Here is a 20109-nt window from a genome sequence, read left to right as displayed (position 1 = left end):
TTGCTGTCTCAAATCGTATACTCATTAAATCAACATTTAAGAGTTTATTCAGTATAAAGATAGAGGTAACCACAATAAACATAAGCAGATGATAACCTCTGTCCCTTTAAGGGAACATTTAATTTTAGACTAAACATTCTAAATATAAGAAACTATAAAATATATTATCACATATAGAATAAAAATAGTAATGAAAAAACATACAACCAAAAAAATAGGAAAATACTTACAATAAAGAAGATACGAAATACTAGTAGCAGATAAAATGGAATAAAAAGCTAAAAGCATAAAATAACACAAAAAGTGTACAACTCGTGTTAAGTACATAATCTATCTGTAGTGTACAACCCAATACTAATAATGAACTTCTATTAATACATATCTCACAAGATGCCCTAGCAACACATAAAATACTGAGAGAAAAGAAGAAACCCATAATCACACTGGAAAATTTTAATACAAGTTTTTTTTAAGAAATTATCATTTGGATCAAAATAAATAAGGCCACACAAAACATTTGAGTAATAATAAAAAAAACTACTTATACAACAAAAACAGAGAATTTGTTCCAAACTCATTTGCAGTGGTCAACAAATCTGACCATAATGCAAAAAAAAATCTAAATTTTTTTTTTGACAGGCAGAATTAGACAGTGAGAGAGAGAGACAGAGGGAAAGGTCTTCCTTCTGCTGGTTCACCCCCCAAATGGCTGCTACAGCCGGTGTGCTGCGCTGATCCAAAGCCAGGAGCCAGGTGCTTCCTCCTGGTCTCCCATGGGGTGCAGGGCCCAAGCACTTGGGCCATCCTCCACTGCCTTCCCGGGCCACAGCAGAGAGCTGGACTGGAAGAGGAGCAACCAGGACAGAATCCTGCACCCCAACCAGGACTAGAACCCAGAGTACTGGCGCCGCAGGCGGAGGATTAGCCTACTGAGCTGCGGCGCCAGCCTAAATATATTTTTTAAAAAAAGATACCAAGCAGGTCATTCCTCTGATCATTATTAAATAAAATTAGAAATTAAATATAAAAAAAAACTCCTCCCAAAAAATTCACCATGTAGAAAAATATTTTAAATACTTAATTATTGAAAAGGCAGAGTGACAGAGGGAGAGACAGAGAGAAAGATAGATCTTTCATTCACTGGTTCACTCCCTAAATGTCTACAACAGCCAGTTCTGGGCCAGGCAAAGCCAGGGACCAGGAACTCCATCCTAGTCTCCGACTAAGTGGCAGGGGCCCAAGTACATGGGCCATCCCAGGAGCATCAGCAGGAACCTGGATCGGAAGTCGGGTAGCCAAGACTTGAACCAGTACTTTGATATAGAATGCCACCATTATAAGCAACTGCATAAGCCACAATGCTGGCCCCTAAAATTTTTTTAATGTTTATTTATTTATTTGAAATGCAGAACAACAGAGAGAGTAAGAAAAATATCTTCCATTTGCTGGCTCACTCCCCAAATGGCTACAATCACAGAGGCTGGGCCAGGCTGAAGCCAGGAGTTGAGAACTCCATCCAGATCTTGCATGTGGGTAGCAGAGACGCAACTATTTGAGTCATTATTTCCTGTGTCCTAAGTGCACTAGCAGGAAGCTGGATTGGAAGCAGATTAGCCAAGACTAAAACAGGCCCTCAAATATGAGATATAGGTGTCTCAAGCACTACAACATCTTCCCCCCCATGTAGAAATGTTAAAACTTCATTCTATATAATTGTTAGATTAAAACGGAAGTCAAATCAAATTACATTTAGAAATGATGACAACATATAAAAACATGTAATATGGCCAAATCAAGAGGAAACTTTAAAGCATAAATGCATATATTAAAACATAAATATCACAACTAACTGAAATAATAAAATTCCAGCAGCTAGAGAAAACAAACAAAAAACATAGACCTAAGGAAGTAGGCATCAGCAATGAAGATAGAGCTAGAAAACAGTGAACCATAAAGCACACACAAACAGAAGATAATCAGTAGAATCAAAAGGTAATTATTTGACTGTCAGGTTCTGCCCAGGGTGGAGTTATCAGCAGGTCTGGTAAACATTCAGAGTCAAATTTCCTTAGAGCAGGTACGTGGGCAGGACTAATGAACCTCCATAGCCAAAATCCAAGTCCCTAGAATACTGCCTAGTCCACAGAATCTTTCTTAAGCTTTTATTTTTTTTTATCAAAAACAAACAAAAGGCCGGCGCCGCGGCTCAATAGGCTAATCCTCCACCTAGCACACCGGGTTCTAGTCCTGGTTGGGGCGCCGGATTCTGTCCCAGTTGCCCCTCTTCCAGGCCAGCTCTCTGCTGTGGCCCGGTAGTGCAGTGGAGGATGGCCCAGGTGCTTAGGCCCTGCACCCCAAAGGAGACCAGGAGAAGCACCTGGCTCCTGCCTTCGGATCAGCGAGGTGCGCCGGCCGCAGCACGCCAGCTGTGGCGGCCATTGGAGGTGAACCAACGGCAAAAGGAAGACCTTTCTCTCTGTCTCTCTCACTATCCACACTGCCTGTCAAAAACAAAACAAAACAAAAAAAAACAATAACAACAAAAAGCTCTTAATGTAGGTGGAAACAAGAGTAAATCCTTTGAAAGGAAAAATAAAATAAATTTCTGTTAAGTGAATGAATTTAAAACTGAAGACACATTAAAGAAAGAAGACATACATACAGATAAAATCATAGGTAATTACATTAGTTGCAATCAGGTTTGGCAGCAAATAACTGAGGTCAAATTTTTGAAAGTGTTCAGGCCAGCGCCATGGCTCACTAGGCTAATCCTCCACCTGCAGCGCCAGCACACCGGGTTCTAGTCCCAATTGGGGCGCCAGATTCTGTCCCGGTTGCTCCTCTTGCAGTTCAGCTCTCTGCTGTGGCCCAGGGGTGCAGTGGGTGATAGCCCAGGTCCTTGGGCCCTGCACCTGCATGGAAGACCAGGAGAAGCACCTGGCTCCTGCCTTCGGATTGGCACGGTGCCCCCGCCGCAGCGCACCGGCCATTGCAGGGTGAACCAACAGAAAAGGAAGACCTTTCTCTCTGTCTCTCTCACTGTCCACTCTGCCTGTCAAAAAAAAAGAAAAAAATAGTTCAACAATATTTTTCCTTCACAAATCTCTAGAGGAGGCACTATAGGACCAGGAGCTGTGTTCCATGAAGACTTGGAGATTCAGACTCCCTCTATCCTATAGCTCTGCCACAGGTGGGTTCTATTTCCAAGGTCACTTCAAGTTTTGGCCTGGCCCAGCCCTTGCTACTGCAAGCACATGGAGAGTGAACCAGCAGATGGAAAGTCTCTGTCTCTACCTCTTTTTATCACTCTGTCGTCTTCTTTATTTTTTAAGATTTATTTATTTACTTGAAAACCAGAATGACAGAGACTTGGCAACAGCCAGGTCTGGGCCAGACTGAAGCTAAGAGCCAGGAACTCTCGGGTCTCCCACAAGGGTAGCAGGAACCCAAATAGTTGAGCCATCCTCTGCTGCCTTCCCAGGCACATTAGCAGGAAGCTAGATAGGAAGTGAAGTAGTCAGGACTCTAACTGACACTCCAATATGGGATGCCAGTGTGGCAAGCAATGGCTTAACCTGCTGTTCCACAATGCCAGCCTCTGTTGCTCTGCCTTTCAAGTAGATGAAAACACAAAGACATTTTTTTCAAAAGACCAACAATTCAATAGAAAGTTAAGCTCAATTATGCACAGAAAGTTTTCAGGAAACACAAACAACTGTCAAGTATATGAAAAAAAGTTCAATCTCCCAAATAGTGATGCAAAATATAATATATATCATTTTAATCATCACGTGTCAAAAATCCATTTTGTTGGTCAGGTTCTGGAAAAATAGACATTCTTACATATTGCTGATAGGAAAATAAATTAGTCCAATCTCTATGGAGGTCATAACTGGGAGATAGCTATCAAAATTACAAATATATATTCCCTTTGATCTAGCTAGCAACCCAACCTTATCCTCCTGATTTACCTGCATGCATGCCAAAAGGCATGTTTATAAGATTATTCATTGTTTATAATGGCATATGTTTGGAAACAGCACAAATACTCATGGAGAACTGGTTAGATAAATAATTAAATACCCATATAATGTGGTACTTTTCAAGTATAGAAAAGGTTAAGAAAAAAGTTTATAAAAGTTTATAAAGTCTGGCCGGCGCCGCGGCTCAGCAGGCTAATCCTCCGCCTTGAGGCGCCGGCACACCGGGTTCTAGTCCCTGTCGGTGCGCCGGATTCTGTCCCGGTTGCCCCTCTTCCAGGCCAGCTCTCTGCTGTGGCCAGGGAGTGCAGTGGAGGATGGCCCAAGTCCTTGGGCCCTGCATGCGTGTGGGAGACCAGGATAAGTACCTGGCTCCTGCCATCGGATCAGCGAGGTGCGCCGGCCGCAGCGTGCCAGCCGCGGTGGCCATTGGAGGGTGAACCAACGGCAAAGGAAGACCTTTCTCTCTGTCTCTCTCACTGTCCACTCTGCCTGTCAAAAAAATAATAATAATAAAGTTTATAAAAGTTTTTAAAAGTTTATAAAAAAGTTTAAGTATTGTATGGGAAAGTCTCCCAAAAACAAGTTGAAAAAGGAAGGACCAAAGTATTGTGTATGATACATTTTACTTTTTCAAAAAAAAAAAAAATAAATAAAAAAAAATAAAAGAGAGATAAGGGTGGGCATATGATCTAACAGTTAAGATGGTAGGATCAGGGCCAATGTTAAGGCACAGCAAGTAAAGCCACTGCTGCCTGCAATGCCAGCATCCCATATGGGCACTGGTTTGTGTCCCAGCTACTCCACTTCCAATCCAATTCCCTGCTATAGCCCTGAAGAAAGCAGCCAAAAATGGCCCATATGTTTGGGCCCCTGCTATTCACATGGGAGACCTGGATAAAGCTCCTGGCTTTGGCCTGGCCCAGCCCTGGCCATTGAGGCATCTGGGGAGTGAACTAGAGGATGGAAGAGTCTCTCTCTCTCTCTCCATCTCTCTCTCCCTCTCTCAAAAAACAAGACATCAATATATCATATTAGAGTGCCTAAATTCTATTCCTAGCTCCAGCTCCCGATTCTAGCTTCCTGCCAGTTAAGACTTTGGGAGACAGTAGTGATAGTTTAAGTGATTGAGTTCCTACCATCCCAACATGGGATACTCAGATTGCAGTTTGAGCTCCTGACTTTGGCCTTGTCCATCCCTGGTTTCTGTGGGCATTTGGAAAATGAACCAGTGTATGGAAGACCTCTCCCTCTATATGTCTCTGTCTCAAAAAACAAAAATGATTTTCCTTGTAATAAAAGATTAATCAGGGCAAGCATCATGGCACAACAGGTTAAACCACTGCTTCAGACTCTCCTATTCCATATTTGAGTGTCAGTACAATTCTTGGCTACTCTGCTTCTGATATAACTCTCTGCTGATGTACCTGGGAGCCAGCAGATGGTGGCTCAATTACTTGAATCCCTGCCACCCACATGAGACACCCAGATGGAGTTCTAGCTTCTGGCTTTGGCATGGCCAATCCAAAGTTACTATGATCTTTTGGATGGAAGATCTCTCTCTGTGTCTCTCCCTTTCTCTCTGCCTTTCAAATATGTACATGAACAAATAAATAAATCTTTTAAAAATCTTAATCTGCAAAGAATTGAGATCTTGGGGCTGGTGCTATGGCATAGAACGTAAAGCTGACACCTGCAGTGCTGGCATCCCATATGGGTGCTGGTTCAGGTCCCAGCTGCTCCACTTATGATCCAGCTCTCTGCTATGGCCTGGGAAAGCAGTAGATGGCCCAAGGCCTTGGGCCCCTGTACCCATATGGAAGACCTGGAGGAAGCTCCTGGCTCCTGGCTTTGGACTGGCACAGCTCCTGCTGTTGCAGCCACCTGGAGAGTTAACCAGCAGATGGAAGACTTCTTTCTCTCTCTCTCTCTCTCTGCCTCTCCTTCTCTCTGTGTAACTCTGACTTTCAAATAAATAGATAAATCTTTTTTAAAAATTGAGATTTTTAACATACTTTCCAGTAACATGTTTTCTTATTTAGATCTTTTAAGCCTGTGGTAGATGTTATCAATAGCTTCTAGATATTGGCAATAAGCATTCTTCCTTCAAAACTGTTCATTTTGTTCTTGGCAATAACCACTAACAGACAAGTTACTTATGCAGATTCTTTGAGCTAGAAGTGGCCAGGTGAGCATAGATCTAGTTATTGAAATATAAAATGAAATCTGTAGGAATTCTGGGAAAATTTTTGCTGTTCCAAACAAAAGGAAAAATGCAATTGGTGATTCTCTTTCCCATTCTTTTCACCTTGGAACTGAAACCGTTGTCAGGTGACTGTGAAGTTGCCACGCACGAAGAAAGGTCTAAGGATTGCCAAGAAGCCGATCCCAGCATCATGGAGCAGCTGAACCAAGCTAGCAACTGTCTACCTCTAGGCTTTTTATTTTATGAGAAAAATGACTCACTTTTATTTAACCTTTACCCAGTCAGATAGTCTCCTAACACATTCCTGAACACATTCCTAACTAATCAAGTAGACTTCAGTCAAGTTACTTTTCTCCCTATGTTTAGTCCCAAATGTTTGAATTGTTTTTTGCTATTATAAACAACAGATTCTTGTGTTCTGTATTCTTTTTTTTTTTTTTTTGACAGGCAGAGTGGACAGTGAGAGAGAGAGACAGAGAGAAAGATCTTCCTTTGCCGTTGGTTCACCCTCCAATGGCCGCCGCGGCCGGCGCGCTGCAGCCGGCGCACCGCGCCGATCTGATGGCAGGAGTCAGGAGCCAGGTGCTTTTCCTGGTCTCCCATGGGGTGCAGGGCCCAAGCACCTGGGCCATCCTCCACTGCACTCCCTGGCCACAGCAGAGGGCTGGCCTGGAAGAGGGGCAACCGGGACAGGATCCGGCGCCCCGACCGGGACTAGAACCCGGTGTGCCGGCACCGCTAGGCGGAGGATTAGCCTAGTGAGCCGCGGCGCCGGCCATGTTCTGTATTCTTTTCTAATTGGTTATTAATGGTTTATAGGAAAGTTACTGATTCGTATATATATATTACTGTTCTATCTATCCCCCTTGCCAAAGTTTTGTTGTAATTCTAATACTTGGTCAATGGTTGATGAGTTGATATCCAAAGATTTTCTCAGTAGACAGTGATATCATTTACAAACAACAATAGTTCTCTGAGCCTTCCTTTTTTTGTAAAGTTTTTTATAATTATTTATTTGACAGAGAGGATTTATTTATTATTTACAGACATAAAGAGGGAGAGACAGAGAGAAAGATCTTCCATTCTTTGGTTCACTCGCCAAATGGCTGCAACAGCTGGAGCTGGGCCAGGCCAAAGCCAGGAGCCAGGAGCTTCTTCCAGGTTTCCCATGTGAGTGCAGGGGCCCAAGGCCTTGGGCCATCTTCTACTGATTTCCTAGGCCATGATAGAGAGTTGGATTGGAAGAGGAGCAGCTGGGACTTGAACTGGTACCCATACGGAATGCCAGCATGGCAGGCAGAGGCTTAGCCTACTATGCCACAATGCCAGCTCTTTCTTCCTTTAAAAAAAAAAAAAAAAAAACCTTTTGGCCATCAAAGAAGGATGTATTGTTCTCTGAAGGGTGCAGAGAACTTCTACTTTGCTTATGACCTTGTCTAAACACTGATAGAGTTTGTGGTCACAAAACAATTCCATTGGGCCAGCACTGTGGTGTAGCGGGTAAAGTCTCTGCCTGCAGTGCCGGCATCCCATATGAGCACCGGTTCGAGTCCTGGGTGCTCCATTTCCAATCCTGCTCTCTGCTATGGCCTGGGAAAACAGTAGAAGATGGCTCAAGTCCTTGGGCCCCTGCACCTGTGTGGGAGACCTAGAAGAAGCTCCTGGCTCCTGGCTTCGGATCAGCGCAGCTCCAGCCATTGCGGCCAATTGGGGAGTGAACCAGTGGATGGAAAGCACCTCTCTTTCTCTCTCTCTCTCTCCCTCTCTCTCTCTGTAACTGACTTTCAAATAAATCTTTAAAAAAAAAAAAAAAAGACTTCCACAGCCTTGGCAGCTCATGACAAGAGCCTCAGGTGATCACTGATGTCATAATAAGAGTGTTAGTTGTTAAATTAACAACAGAAATCACTGTGCACTTAATCCCCATATAGGACCTCTGTCCTTAATGAGTTGTACTATGAGAATTAACTGCAAAACTTGTTCCCAAACAGTAGTTTTTACATTGTGTGTGTATGTGTGTGCAAACTGTTGAAATCTTTACTTAGTAAAGAGTTGGCCTTCTGTATATAAAGTTAATTAAAAATGAATCTTAATGAAGAATGGGATGGAAGAGGGAGTAAGTGGTGGGACAGGAATGGGGGTGGGAGGGTAGGTATGGGAGGAAAAACCACTATATTCCTAAAGTCGTACGTATAAAATATTATTCATTAAATAAAAACTTTAAAATAAAAAAAAACAACCTTTTGTCCCCCTTTGAGGCACTGCATTAATATATGATATTGGATATGAACAAGTAGTTTTGAAGGCAAGTTTAACTTGAAGCATCTTATTTCAATGCTCCTTTTACTTCATATTTACTAAAAGGGACATGGAAAATACCTCTCTCGGAGCCGGCACCGTGGCTCACTTGGTTAATCCTCCACCTGCGGCACCGGCATCCCATATGGGCACTGGTTCCAGTCCTGGTTGCTCCTCTTCCAGTCCAGCTCTCTGCTGTGGCCTGGGAGGGCAGTGGAGGGTGGCCCAAGTGCTTGGGCCCTGTACCCGCATGGGAGACCAGGAGGAAGCACCTGGCTCCTGGCTTCGGATCGGGGCAGCACGCCAGCTGCAGTGGCCATTTGGGGAGTGAACCAACGGAAGGAAGACCTTTCTCTCTGTCTCTCTCTCTCACTGTCTATAACTCTCTCTGTCAAATAAAAAATTTAAAAAAAAAGAAAATACTTTCTCTTTTAGAAGGTTCCTTTGGGGCCATCACTGTTGCACATCAAGCTGCCACCTGCAATGCCAGCATCCTATATGATCACAGGTTTGAGTCCTGGCTACCCACTTCTGATCCAGCTCCCTGAAAAGTCACCTGGGGAAAGCAGCAGAAGATATCCCAAATACTTGGCCCCTGCTACCCAGGAGGGAGCCCTCAATGGAGTTCCAGACTCCTGGCCCAGACCCAGAATTGTGGACATTTGGGGAATAAACCACCAGATGGAAGAACTCTCTTTCTCCCTCTCTCTGTAACTTTGCCTTTCAAATAAATTTGAAAGAAAAAACAAAGATTTCTTTCTATTCCTTAATGAATGCCTTTGTCAGAAAAGATTATTGATGATTATCAAAAGTACAGTTTCTAATGAATGCATACAACTTTATACCATTCTAAAGTAGAAAAATAGTTGGTTAAATCAGCACAAATTGGGGCCATCTGTATGTTGCAAATTCAAGAGTAACCACTAAAAAAAATTCTTTTAATTAGTATAACTAGGGGCCAGCGCTATGGCGCACTAGGTTAATTCTCTGCCTGCAACACCAACATCCCATATGGGCGCTGCTTCTAGTCCTGCTGCTCCTCTTCTGATCCAGCTCTCTGCTATGGCCTGGGAAAGCAGTAGAAGATGGCCCAAACCCTTGGGCCCCTCCACCCATGTGGGGGACCCAGAAGAAGCTCCTGACTTTGGATCAGCTGAGCTCTGGGCCATTGTGGCCATTTGGGGAGTGAACCAGCGGATGGAAGACCTCTCTCTCTGCCTCTCCTTCTTTCTCTATGTAACTCTGACTTTCCAAGTAAAATAGATAAATTTTAAAAAAGCATATCTGGGCCGGCACTGCGGCTCAATAGGCTAATCCTCCGCCTAGTGGCGCTGGCACACCAGGTTCTAGTCCCGGTCGGGGCACCGGATTCTGTCCCGGTTGCCCCTCTTCCAGGCCAGCTCTCTGCTGTGGCCAGGGAGTGCAGTGGAGGATGGCCCAGGTGCTTGGGCCCTGCACCCCATGGGAGACCAGGGGAGGCACCTGGCTCCTGGCTTTGGATCAGTGCGGTGCGCCGGCCACAACAGGCCGGCCGCGGCGGCAATTGGAGGGTGAACCAACAGCAAAGGAAGACCTTTCTGTCTGTCTCTCTCTGTCACTGTCCACTCTGCCTGTTAAAAAAAAGATGACTACTGGATACACACAATTAAAATCTGTCTGCATGTATATATACATACATATATAAGAGGACACTATAAACCATTTGTGGAAAATGGTTCTAGTCCCGGTTGGGGCGCCGGATTCTGTCCCGGTTGCCCCTCTTCCAGGCCAGCTCTCTGCTATGGCCAGGGAGTGCAGTGGAGGATGGCCCAGGTGCTTGGGCCCTGCACCCCATGGGAGACCAGGAAAAGCACCTGGCTCCTGACTCCTGCCATCGGATCGGCGCGGTGCGCCGGCTGCAGCGCGCCGGCCGCGGCGGCCATTGGAGGGTGAACCACCGGCAAAGGAAGACCTTTCTCTCTCTGTCTCTCTCTCTCACTGTCCACTCTGCCTGTCAAAAATAAAAATAAATAAATAAATAAATAAATAAAAGATAAAAGGAATGTGCATTTGGCCTAGTGGTTAAGATGCCCATGTGCCATACTGAAGTACATGGGTTTGATACCCCATTCCAGCTCCTGATACCAACTTACTGCTAAATGTAGAACCTGGAGGGCAGCATTAGATGGTTCAAGTAATTCAGTCCTGCCACTCATGTGGGACATCTGAATTAAGTTCTTGGCTTCTTGCTCAGGCTCCAGATGTGTTGTGGACATCTGGGGAGTGAATCATCAAATGGGAGTTCTTTCTGTCTTTGTCTATCTCTGTGTGTGTCTGTCTTGCCTCTCAAGTAGATTTTAAAAAATAAGTAAGCTTATTTTGGTGCAAAAACATTTTGAGGGGCAGGTGTCCCATATCAGAGACAATTTCTAGCTCCAGTTCTCAATTCCAACTTCCCAACAATGCAGATTCTAGAAGGCAACAGGTGATGACCCAAGTGTTGGGTCCCTGCCACCCACATAGGAAACCTGGATTAAACTGCTAGGTCACTGCACACATTTGATTAGTGAATCAGCAGATGGCAGTTCTCTGTCTACCTTTAAAAAAATTGTTTTAAGAGTTTATTTATTGGGGCCAGCACTGTGGTGTAGACAGTAGAGCCGCCACCTCCAGTGCCGGCATCCCATATGGGCATCAGTTCGAGTCCCGGCTGCTCCACTTCCAATCCAGCTCCCTGCTATGGCCTGGGAAAGCAGTAGAAGATGGCCCAAGTCTTTGGGCCCCTGTGCCTATGTGGGAGACCAGGAAGAAGCTCTTGGCTCCTGGCTTCGGATTGGTGCAGCTCCAGGCATTGCGGCCAATTGAGGAGTGAACCAGCAGATGGAAGACCTCTCTCTCTCCCCCTCTCTCTCTCTGCCTCTCCTTCTCTCTTTGTATAACTCTGCCTTTCAAATAAATAAATAAATCTTTAAAAAGGAGTTTATTTATTTATTTGAAAGGCAGAGTTACAGAGAGAAGGAAAGATAGAGACAAAGACAGAAAGAGATCTTTGGGCTGGACCGGCCAAAGCCAGGATCCAGAAACTCCATCTTGGTCTCCTACATGGGTGGCAGAGACCCAAGTACTTGGGGCCATCATCTGCTGCTTTCCCAGGTGCATTAGCTGGGAGCTGGATCAGAAGTGGAGTAGCCAGGACAGCCATACAGAATGCATCACAGGCAGCAGCTTAGCCTGCTATGCCACAATGCCAGCCCCCTAAATTTTTTTAAAGATTTATTTATTTTTTTGAAAGGCAGAGTTACAGAGAGGCAAAGGCAGAGGAAGAGAGAGAGAGAGAGAAATCCTCCATCCACTCTCCCCAAATGGCCATAACAGCTGGAGCTGGGCTAATCTGAAGCCAGGAGCCAGGAGCTTCCTCTAGATCTCCCAGGAGGGTGCAGGGGTCCAAGGACCTGGGCCATCCTCTATTGCTTTCCCAGGCTGTAGCAGAGAGCTGGATCAGAAGTGGAGCAGCCGGGACTCAAACCAGTGCCCATATGGGTTGCCAACACTGCAGATGTTAGCACTACCCACTACGCCAGAATTGGCTCCTAAACCCAACAATTTTCCACAAAAATAAATATTTTAATTCCATTTTCCATAAAGTTTCTGAAGTACCTCATATATGTCTCCATATAGGTTTTTTTTAATTATTATTATTCGACAGAGTTATAGACAATGAGAGAGAGAGACAGAGAAAGGTCTTCCTTCCATTGGTTCACTCCCCAAATGGCCACTATGGCCAGCGCTACACTGATCCGAAGCCAGGAGCCAGGTGCTTCTTCCTGGTCTAACCATGCAGGTGCAGAGGCCCAAGCGCCTGGGCCATCCTCCACTGCCCTCCCAGGCCACAACAGAGAGCTGGACTGGAAGAGGAGCAACCGGGACTAGAACCCGGCGCCCATATGGGATGCCAGCACTGCAAGCGGAGGAATAACCAAGTAAGCCACGGCGCCAGCCCCTTCCATATAGTTTTTATATATGTATATAAGATGTGTGTATAATATATGAGCACAGAAGGTCCATTAGTAAACATACCAAACTATTAATGATTGTTATTGTAACACACACACACAGAGGCATGCACACAAATACATACACATAAACACTCACTGAGGCAGAAGGGAATAGAGGAGATCCTATATTATTTGAATTTTTGATTTACATTATCAGTTTATAAACTAAATAGTTTGAAAGTTTACAATCATGATCAAGATCCACAAAAACCTGATTAAGAAAAGCCTATGTCCTAGTTAAACAAAACTATCAGTTCTTTGCAGTGAACCTGACCATCAGCAAGACAATATGAGAAAAGCTGAAGTATCATTTACCTTGAAAACTTCAGAGAAGAAGCCAGATCCTATTTTTTCACAGGTAAAATCATCCAAACGCGTCAGTCTGGAGAAGGCACCTATAAGAGCTCGGTATGAAGATGGCCAAACTCTTCCCACCTGGGTCATGTTTCCATCCCCTCCTCCACCTCCTTCAAACTCTTCAAGACGTTCCACACGTGGAGGAAATCCTGCAATTGAATTCCGTTTGCTCCGATCCATAGTCTCAATAATCACTTTCTTTCTTCTTTTAAAAAGAAACTCCAGACATAATAAATTTGTGTTGAATTTTGCTTCTCTTCTGATTTGACACTAAACGAAAGATGAAAAAGCATTTAATTAACACCACTAGTTACTAAGCACATGCAAATCAATAAGGTCTTGATACAAAAATATTCCCTTTCACATTTTAGCTCCTGATTTTTATATCTAAAAAACTTTTATGCTTTCACCTTCAAAAAGCACTGATACAGTTTTTTAAAGATTTATTTAAAAGGCAGAGTTAAGACAGAAGAAACAGATTTTCTATCCGCTGGTTCACCCCCACAAAAGGACACAATAGCTAGAGACGGGCCAAGCCAAAGCTAGAAGACAGAAGCTAGTCTAGATACCTACTAACACATTTGGGAAAGCAGCAGAAGATGGCGAAGTGCTTGGGCCCCTGCACCCACATGGGAGACCTGAAAGAAGTTCCTGACTCCTGGCCCAGTCCTAGCTGTTGCATCCATTTGTGGAGGTGAACTGCTGCTGAATGGAAGATCTCTCTCTCTGTGTTTCTCTCTTCCTCTGAATATAAATAATATCTTTTTAAATTGTCATTTTTTAAAGATTTATTTATTTGAAAGGCAGAGTTAAAGAGAGACAGAGGCGGAGAGAGTGAAAGAAAGAGAGGTCTTCCATCCATTGGTTCACTCCCCAATTGGCTGCAACGGCTGGAGCTGTGCCGATCCAAAGCCAGAAGCTAGGAGCTTCTTCCAGGTCTCCCACGTGGGTGCAGGGACCCAAGGCCTTGGGCCATCTTCTACTGCTTTCTCAGGCCATAGCAGAGAGCTGAACTGGAAGTGAAGCAGCCGGGACTCGAACCATGACCCATATGGGATGTCAGCACTGCAACCGATGGCTTTACCTGCTATGCCACAGTGCTAGTACCAAAATTGTCATTTTGTTAAAAAAAAAAAGAATATATTGTACAAAGAGGCTTCTGAGAAAATGAGAATTCTTTTTAAAGATGAGAAGATGAGAATTTATTTAAAAATCGTATCCACAAATCACATTGAATCTGATAAAAACTAATTAAAAATTAAACTTTTCAAAAAATTGAAAAAACTAAATTCCATGATGAATGTAATATTCCTTATGTATTTAATAAATTTCTAAATGAGCATTAAAAATCAGATTTAGATATCACAAATTATTTGTAGATACTTGACTATAATAAATTTTATAAGTAGAACTAGAATTATAATAACAACAACAAAAAACAAAAGCCTACACTTCTACCAGTGCCCTTCATGGTCTCACATAATTTTTTCTTAACTTGAAAAACTAAGCCTAAACATATAAAAATGACAGAGACTACAAAATTACATGATGTAATTTTTTTAAAAAATTATATCTAAAAGCAATCTAAATATTCACCTTTTATTAAACAGCACAGTCCATTAGAAGTAACTATAGAAGGTTCTACCTCTTCTGATATAATTGAGAAAAAAAGGACAAGCCTGGATGGGCAGTTGTACAATGGTTAAGTTGCTGCTTGAGATGAGTGCATCCCTGGGTTTGAGTCCTGGCTTCATTCTCTCTTTCAGTTTCCCAATAATGTGCATCCTGGAAGGCAGTGGGTGATGGCTAAAGTGCCTACCTATGTAGGAAACCTAGATTGAATTCCCAACTCCTGACTTTGGCCTGGCCCATCCCTGGCTGTTGCAGGCATTTGGGAGAGAACCAGCAGATGGGAAATCTCTGTCTCTCTTGTCTCTGCCTTTCAAATTAAAGAGAAAAAAAATACAAGTCCACATATTATTTTAGCTCATCGCTCTCTCTTTCTCTACTCCTACTTTTTTTCCCAAGAGAATATTCTAAGAATTCTACACAAAATATAACATTGTGGACTATTCAAATAGTAAAAGGCTTTGATAAATGTGAATTTCTACCCTGCTTACCTCCAAACCCCTCCATAGCCATAGCCAGAAGTCAGCACTCCACCCAGTATGAACCAATCACAGACAGTTCTTTTCTTAGAAATTTGGAATTGGAAATAAGATACTCCAGCCTCAATGTAGCTGCTTTCTATAATGGCAGCCATGTAAACTCAAGAGCTGCTGGCTACGCCATTTTACCACACAGCCTTAAAGGCAGAAAATGTCAAGAGTTCGAGGCCAACTTTCAAAGAAAAAAAAAAAGAGAGAGACAGAGAACATCTAGATTTCCCTACTGGACTCTAGTTCCTTATTCCTAAGTCCTAACTTAACCCTCCCTGGCTTAGGCTCCATGAGACATCCTTTTATCTTTAGAATAAATTATTGTTGTTTCATTGAGTTCTACAGAATCTTCACAGAAAAAATTATATTCCCAAAGAATAAATTATTTAAGTACCTTTATTGAATCTATGCATAACAGTGATATTGGGATTAACAAACCAAAATTTTAAGGTCACAAGAACAAAAATTTAGGGTTTATAAGACTAAAAATTTTGAGTTCATTCATTTATTTTATATCTGAAGAAACCTAAGGCCCAGAAAGGAGAAGTGCTGTTTAAGTGCTGTGAAGTATTTACTAGAAAAGCTAGACTTGGAAAAAAGGAACCAAGAGTACTGAATTTCTCAAAGTATGTCTGCTTCAAAATCACCTTGCAAAACATGGCTCTGGCTCTCACCCTTAATCTACTAAATCAGAATCTCTTGGACAGAGGTCTGGAAATTTAACCAAGCTCCTCATTGATTGTTATGCATTTTCCAATTTAATCCTCAAAACATAGCACCAAGGTAGGTATAATCTCCATTTAACAGAAAAAGTGGGCCGGCACTGCGGCTCACTAGGCTAATCCTCTGCCTACAGCGCCGGCACTCCAGGTTCTAGTCCCAGTTGGGGCTCTGGTTCTGTTCCGGTTGCTCCTCTTCCTGTCCAGCTCTCTGCTGTGGCCCGGCCCGGGAAGGCAGTGGAGGATGGCCCAAGTGCTTGGGCCCCTGCCACCTGTATGGGAGACCAGGAGGAAGCACCTGGCTCCTGCCTTCGGATCGGGCAGCATGCTGGTCGCAGTGGCCATTTGCGGGGTGAACCAATGGAAGGAAGACCTTTCTCTGTCTCTTTCTCATTGTCTAACTCTGCCTGTCAAAAAAAAAAAAAAACCAAAAAAAAAAACCATAGACTTGGAAGGTTAAGTAACCTGCCTGAGCACACACAGCAGGAAGAATCGGAATCAAGTTCAATCCAGCAGAAAAGCTCAAGTTTTTTCCGTTTTGTTATTTCTTAATTCAGTGTTTTTCCACTGTGAGAGATATAAGGCGTTAAGTTAGCCAGAGGTAAGTTAAGTTAGAACAAAGAGTTTCAGCAGAAATCTAAGCTGATTGTAATTTGGACAGAAAAAAAGAAACTTAACTTTAGAGAAATAAAATATATAAAAGTGAAACTGAATTATATAAAACATGGTTGCCTGCTAAATTAACTGAACTATTTAACAGGTTTGCCATGTACTGTTTTTTTCTTTTTTTGAGATATATTTAATTTTTAATGAAATGAAATGTTAACCTCCTCCATGCCCTCAGGGTTTCCTGGGGGTGGCAAAACTCCGTTCTCTATACTAAAGCACAGGAAGACAAAATTGCTCATTGCAGCTCAACAGGTCTTGTTTTACGTTCTCAGCTAAGTAGGAGGAGGTAGGGAATCACTAACTGTAACTGAGCTGGTTTGGTAGGAGCCTATTACAGAGTTTACAATAGCAGAAAAGACTGACAATTTTGATATTTTCATTTTGAAAAATAAATAACATCTTAGCTCACAGCTCTTTTCTAGAGAAAGTATTCTTCAAACATTAAGGGTATATACTTAGACAAACTCCAAAGTACACAAGTACAGCAGACCTGAACAAGTTTATTCCTTTTTTTTTTTTTTTTTTTGACAGGCAGAGTGGACAGTGAGAGAGAGAGACAGAGAGAAAGGTCTTCCTTTGCCGTTGGTTCACCTCCAATGGCCGCCACGGCTGGCGCGCTGCGGCCGGCGCACTGCGCTGATCCGAAGGCAGGAGCCAGGTGCTTTTCCTGGTCTCCCATGGGGTGCAGGGCCCAAGTACTTGGGCCATCCTCCACTGCACTCCCTGGCCACAGCAGAGAGCTGGCCTGGAAGAGGGGTAACTGGGACAGAATCCGGCACCCCGACCGGGACTAGAACCCGGTGTGCCGGTGCCGCAAGGCGGAGGATTAGCCTAGTGAGCCGCGGCGCCAGCGAGTTTATTCCATTTAAACCAACATGTGGTAAAAGAGAAAAAGGAAACCAAATTTCATCTGTAGGAGTAAGAGATAAATTTTAGCAAACCTTCAGCAGTTACCAGAATGAATTATATCTACCAATGTGCTTATTCTTTTTTAAATATTTATTTATTTATTGTTTGAAAGGCAGAGTTAGAGAAGCAGAGGAAGAAAGAGAGCAATCTTCCATCTGATGGTTCACTCCCCAGATGGCTTCAACGGATGGAGCTGTGCAGATCCGAAGCCAGGAGCTGCTTCCTGGTCTCCCACACCGGTTCAGGGGCCCAAGGTCTTGGGCCATCCTCTACTGCTTTCCCAGGCAATAGCAGAGAGCTAGACTGGAAGTGGAGCAGCCAGGACTTGAACTGGTGCCCATATGGTATGCCAGTACTGCATGCAGTAGGTTTACCTGAGCCACAATGCCAGCCCCTGTGATTGTATTTCGAAAACAATGTTGGGGCCGGTGCTATGGCGCAGCGGGTTAACGCCCTGGCATGAAGCGCCGGCATCCCATGTGGGCGCCGGTTCTAGTCGTGGTTGCTCCACTTCCAATCCAGCTCTCTGCTATGGCCTTGGAGTGCAGTGGAAGATGGCCCAGGTCCTTAGGTGCCTGCACTCAAGTGAGAGACCCAGAAGAAGCTCCTGGCTCCTGGCTTCGGATTGGCACAGCTCCAGCTGTTGTGGCCATCTGGGGAGTGAACCATCAGATGGAAGACCTCTCTCTGTGTCTCTACCTCTCTCTGTAACTCCATCTTTCAAATAAATAAAATAAATATTAAAAAAAAAAAACAATGTTGAATGGGGGGGAAGCAAGTTTTAATGTTATCAAAATTAAATTTAAAAGAATTTTTTTAAAGATCTTATTTATTTGTTTGAGAGGCAGAATTACAGAGAGAGAGAGAAAGACAGAGAGAAAGGTCTTCCATCCTCTGGTTCACTCCCCAGATGGCCATAACAGCCAGAACTAGGCCAATGAGGCCAGGAGCAAGGAGGAGTTTCTTCTGGGCCTCCCACACAGATATAGAGGCCCAAGCACTGGGGCCATCATCCACCACTTTCCCAGGGCATGGCAAAGAGCTGGATCAGAAGAGGAGCAGCAAAACTTGAACCGGCACCGATATAGGATTCCAGCGCAAGAGGCGGAGGCTTAGTTCAACATGCCACAGCATCAGCCCCTATAAAGAACTTTTTAATTGTTACTACAAAGGGCCAGCATTATGGCATAACAGGTTAGGCCACCGGAGACACCAGAATCCCATAAGAGCACTGATTTGAGTCCCAGCTGCTCCACTTCCAATCCAGCTCGCTACTAATGCACCTGAGAAAGCACTGGAAAATGACCCAAGTGCTTCGGCCCCTGCTACCCATGAGGGAAACTTAGATAGATTTCTAGGCTCCTGGCTTCAGTCTGGCCCAGCCCCTCCATCATGGCCATTTGGGGAATAAGCCAGCAGGTGGAAAACCTCTGTCTCTCTACCTCTCCCCCTGCCTTAATTCTGCATTTCAAATAAATAAGTAAATCTTTTTTTTTTTTTTTGACAGGCAGAGTGGACAGTGAGAGAGAGAGACAGAGAGAAAGGTCTTCCTTTGCCGTTGGTTCACCCTCCAATGGCCGCTGCAGCCAGCATGCTGCGGCCGGCGCACCGCGCTGATCCGATGGCAGGAGCCAGGTGCTTATCCTGGTCTCCCATGGGGTGCAGGGCCCAAGCACCTGGGCCATCCTCCACTGCACTCCCTGGCCACAGCAGAGGGCTGGTCCAAGCAGCATCTTAACCACTGTGCAAAACCTGGGATCTTATTTAACCTCTCTACAATTTATTTCCCCATCTGTAAAATAGAATAAAAAAGTAACTACATTATAGTATCCCATACACAGTAGCTCAATCCATCCTTATAATAATGATAGGCTATTGATTAAATGAATAGTACCTGAGAAACAATAAGCATTTCAGGGACGGAGCTGTGGCCATAGCAGGTAAAACCGCAGCCTGCAGTGCCAGCATCCCATATGGGTACCGGTTCAAGTCCTGGCTGCTCCATTTCCGATCTAGCTCTACGCCATGGCCTGGGAAAGCAGTGGAAGATGGCCCAAGTCCTTAGATCCCCTGCACTCATGTGGGAAGATCCATAGGAAGCTCCTGGCTCCTGGCTTCGGATTGGTGCAGCTCCTGCTGTTGTGGCCAACTGGGGAGTGAACTAGCAGATAGAAGACTTCTCTCCCTCTCTGCATCTCCTTGTCTCTCTACGTAACTCTTTCTTTTTTTTTTTTTTTTTTTTTGGCAGGCAGAGTGGACAGTGAGAGAGAGAGACAGAGAGAAAGGTCTTCCTTTGCCGTTGGTTCACCCTCCAATGGCCGCCGCGGCCAGTGCGCTGCGGCCGGCGCACCGCGCTGATCTGATGGCAGGAGCCAGGAGCCAGGTGCTTTTCCTGGTCTCCCATGGGGTGCAGGGCCCAAGCACCTGGGCCATCCTCCACTGCACTCCCTGGCCACAGCAGAGAGCTGGCCTGGAAGAGGGGCAACCAGGACAGAATCCGGTGCCCCAACCGGGACTAGAACCCGGTATGCCGGCGCCACTAGGCGGAGGATTAGCCTAGTGAGCCACGGCGCCGGCCGTAACTCTGACTTTCAAATAAATAAATAAATCTTTAAGAAAAAATAAGCATTTTCAACTCCTGTTATTATTTTTTTGAAACAACTGCCATCTTCTTTTTTAAAGTTTTATTTGTTTCTTTTTTTTTTTTTTTTAAAGAAGAAAGATAATGACAGAAAGAAATCTGGGGCCAGTGCTGTGGCATAGCAGGTAAAACCACTG

General features: G+C 44.2%; 1 protein-coding gene across 5 annotated transcripts in view; it reads right to left on the bottom strand.

Annotated features, from left to right (window-relative positions):
- Positions 1-20109, bottom strand: part of TESK2 (testis associated actin remodelling kinase 2) — a 162982-nt gene that overhangs the window by 118409 nt on the left and 24464 nt on the right. For all 5 annotated transcript variants that reach the window (XM_051857854.3, XM_089300764.1, XM_051857852.3 and 2 more), the window contains exon 2: positions 12834-13145. In XM_051857854.3, coding sequence (XP_051713814.1) covers positions 12834-13055 — 222 coding nt within the window. In that variant the 5' untranslated portion in view covers positions 13056-13145. The remainder of the gene's footprint in view (positions 1-12833; positions 13146-20109) is intronic.

Source organism: Oryctolagus cuniculus, chromosome 7 (genome assembly GCF_051225735.1).
Source record: "Oryctolagus cuniculus isolate XC-2025 breed Fujian yellow rabbit chromosome 7, ASM5122573v1, whole genome shotgun sequence".
NCBI classification, from domain to species: Eukaryota; Metazoa; Chordata; class Mammalia; order Lagomorpha; family Leporidae; genus Oryctolagus; species Oryctolagus cuniculus.
This window is presented reverse-complemented; position numbering and strand designations above follow the sequence as displayed.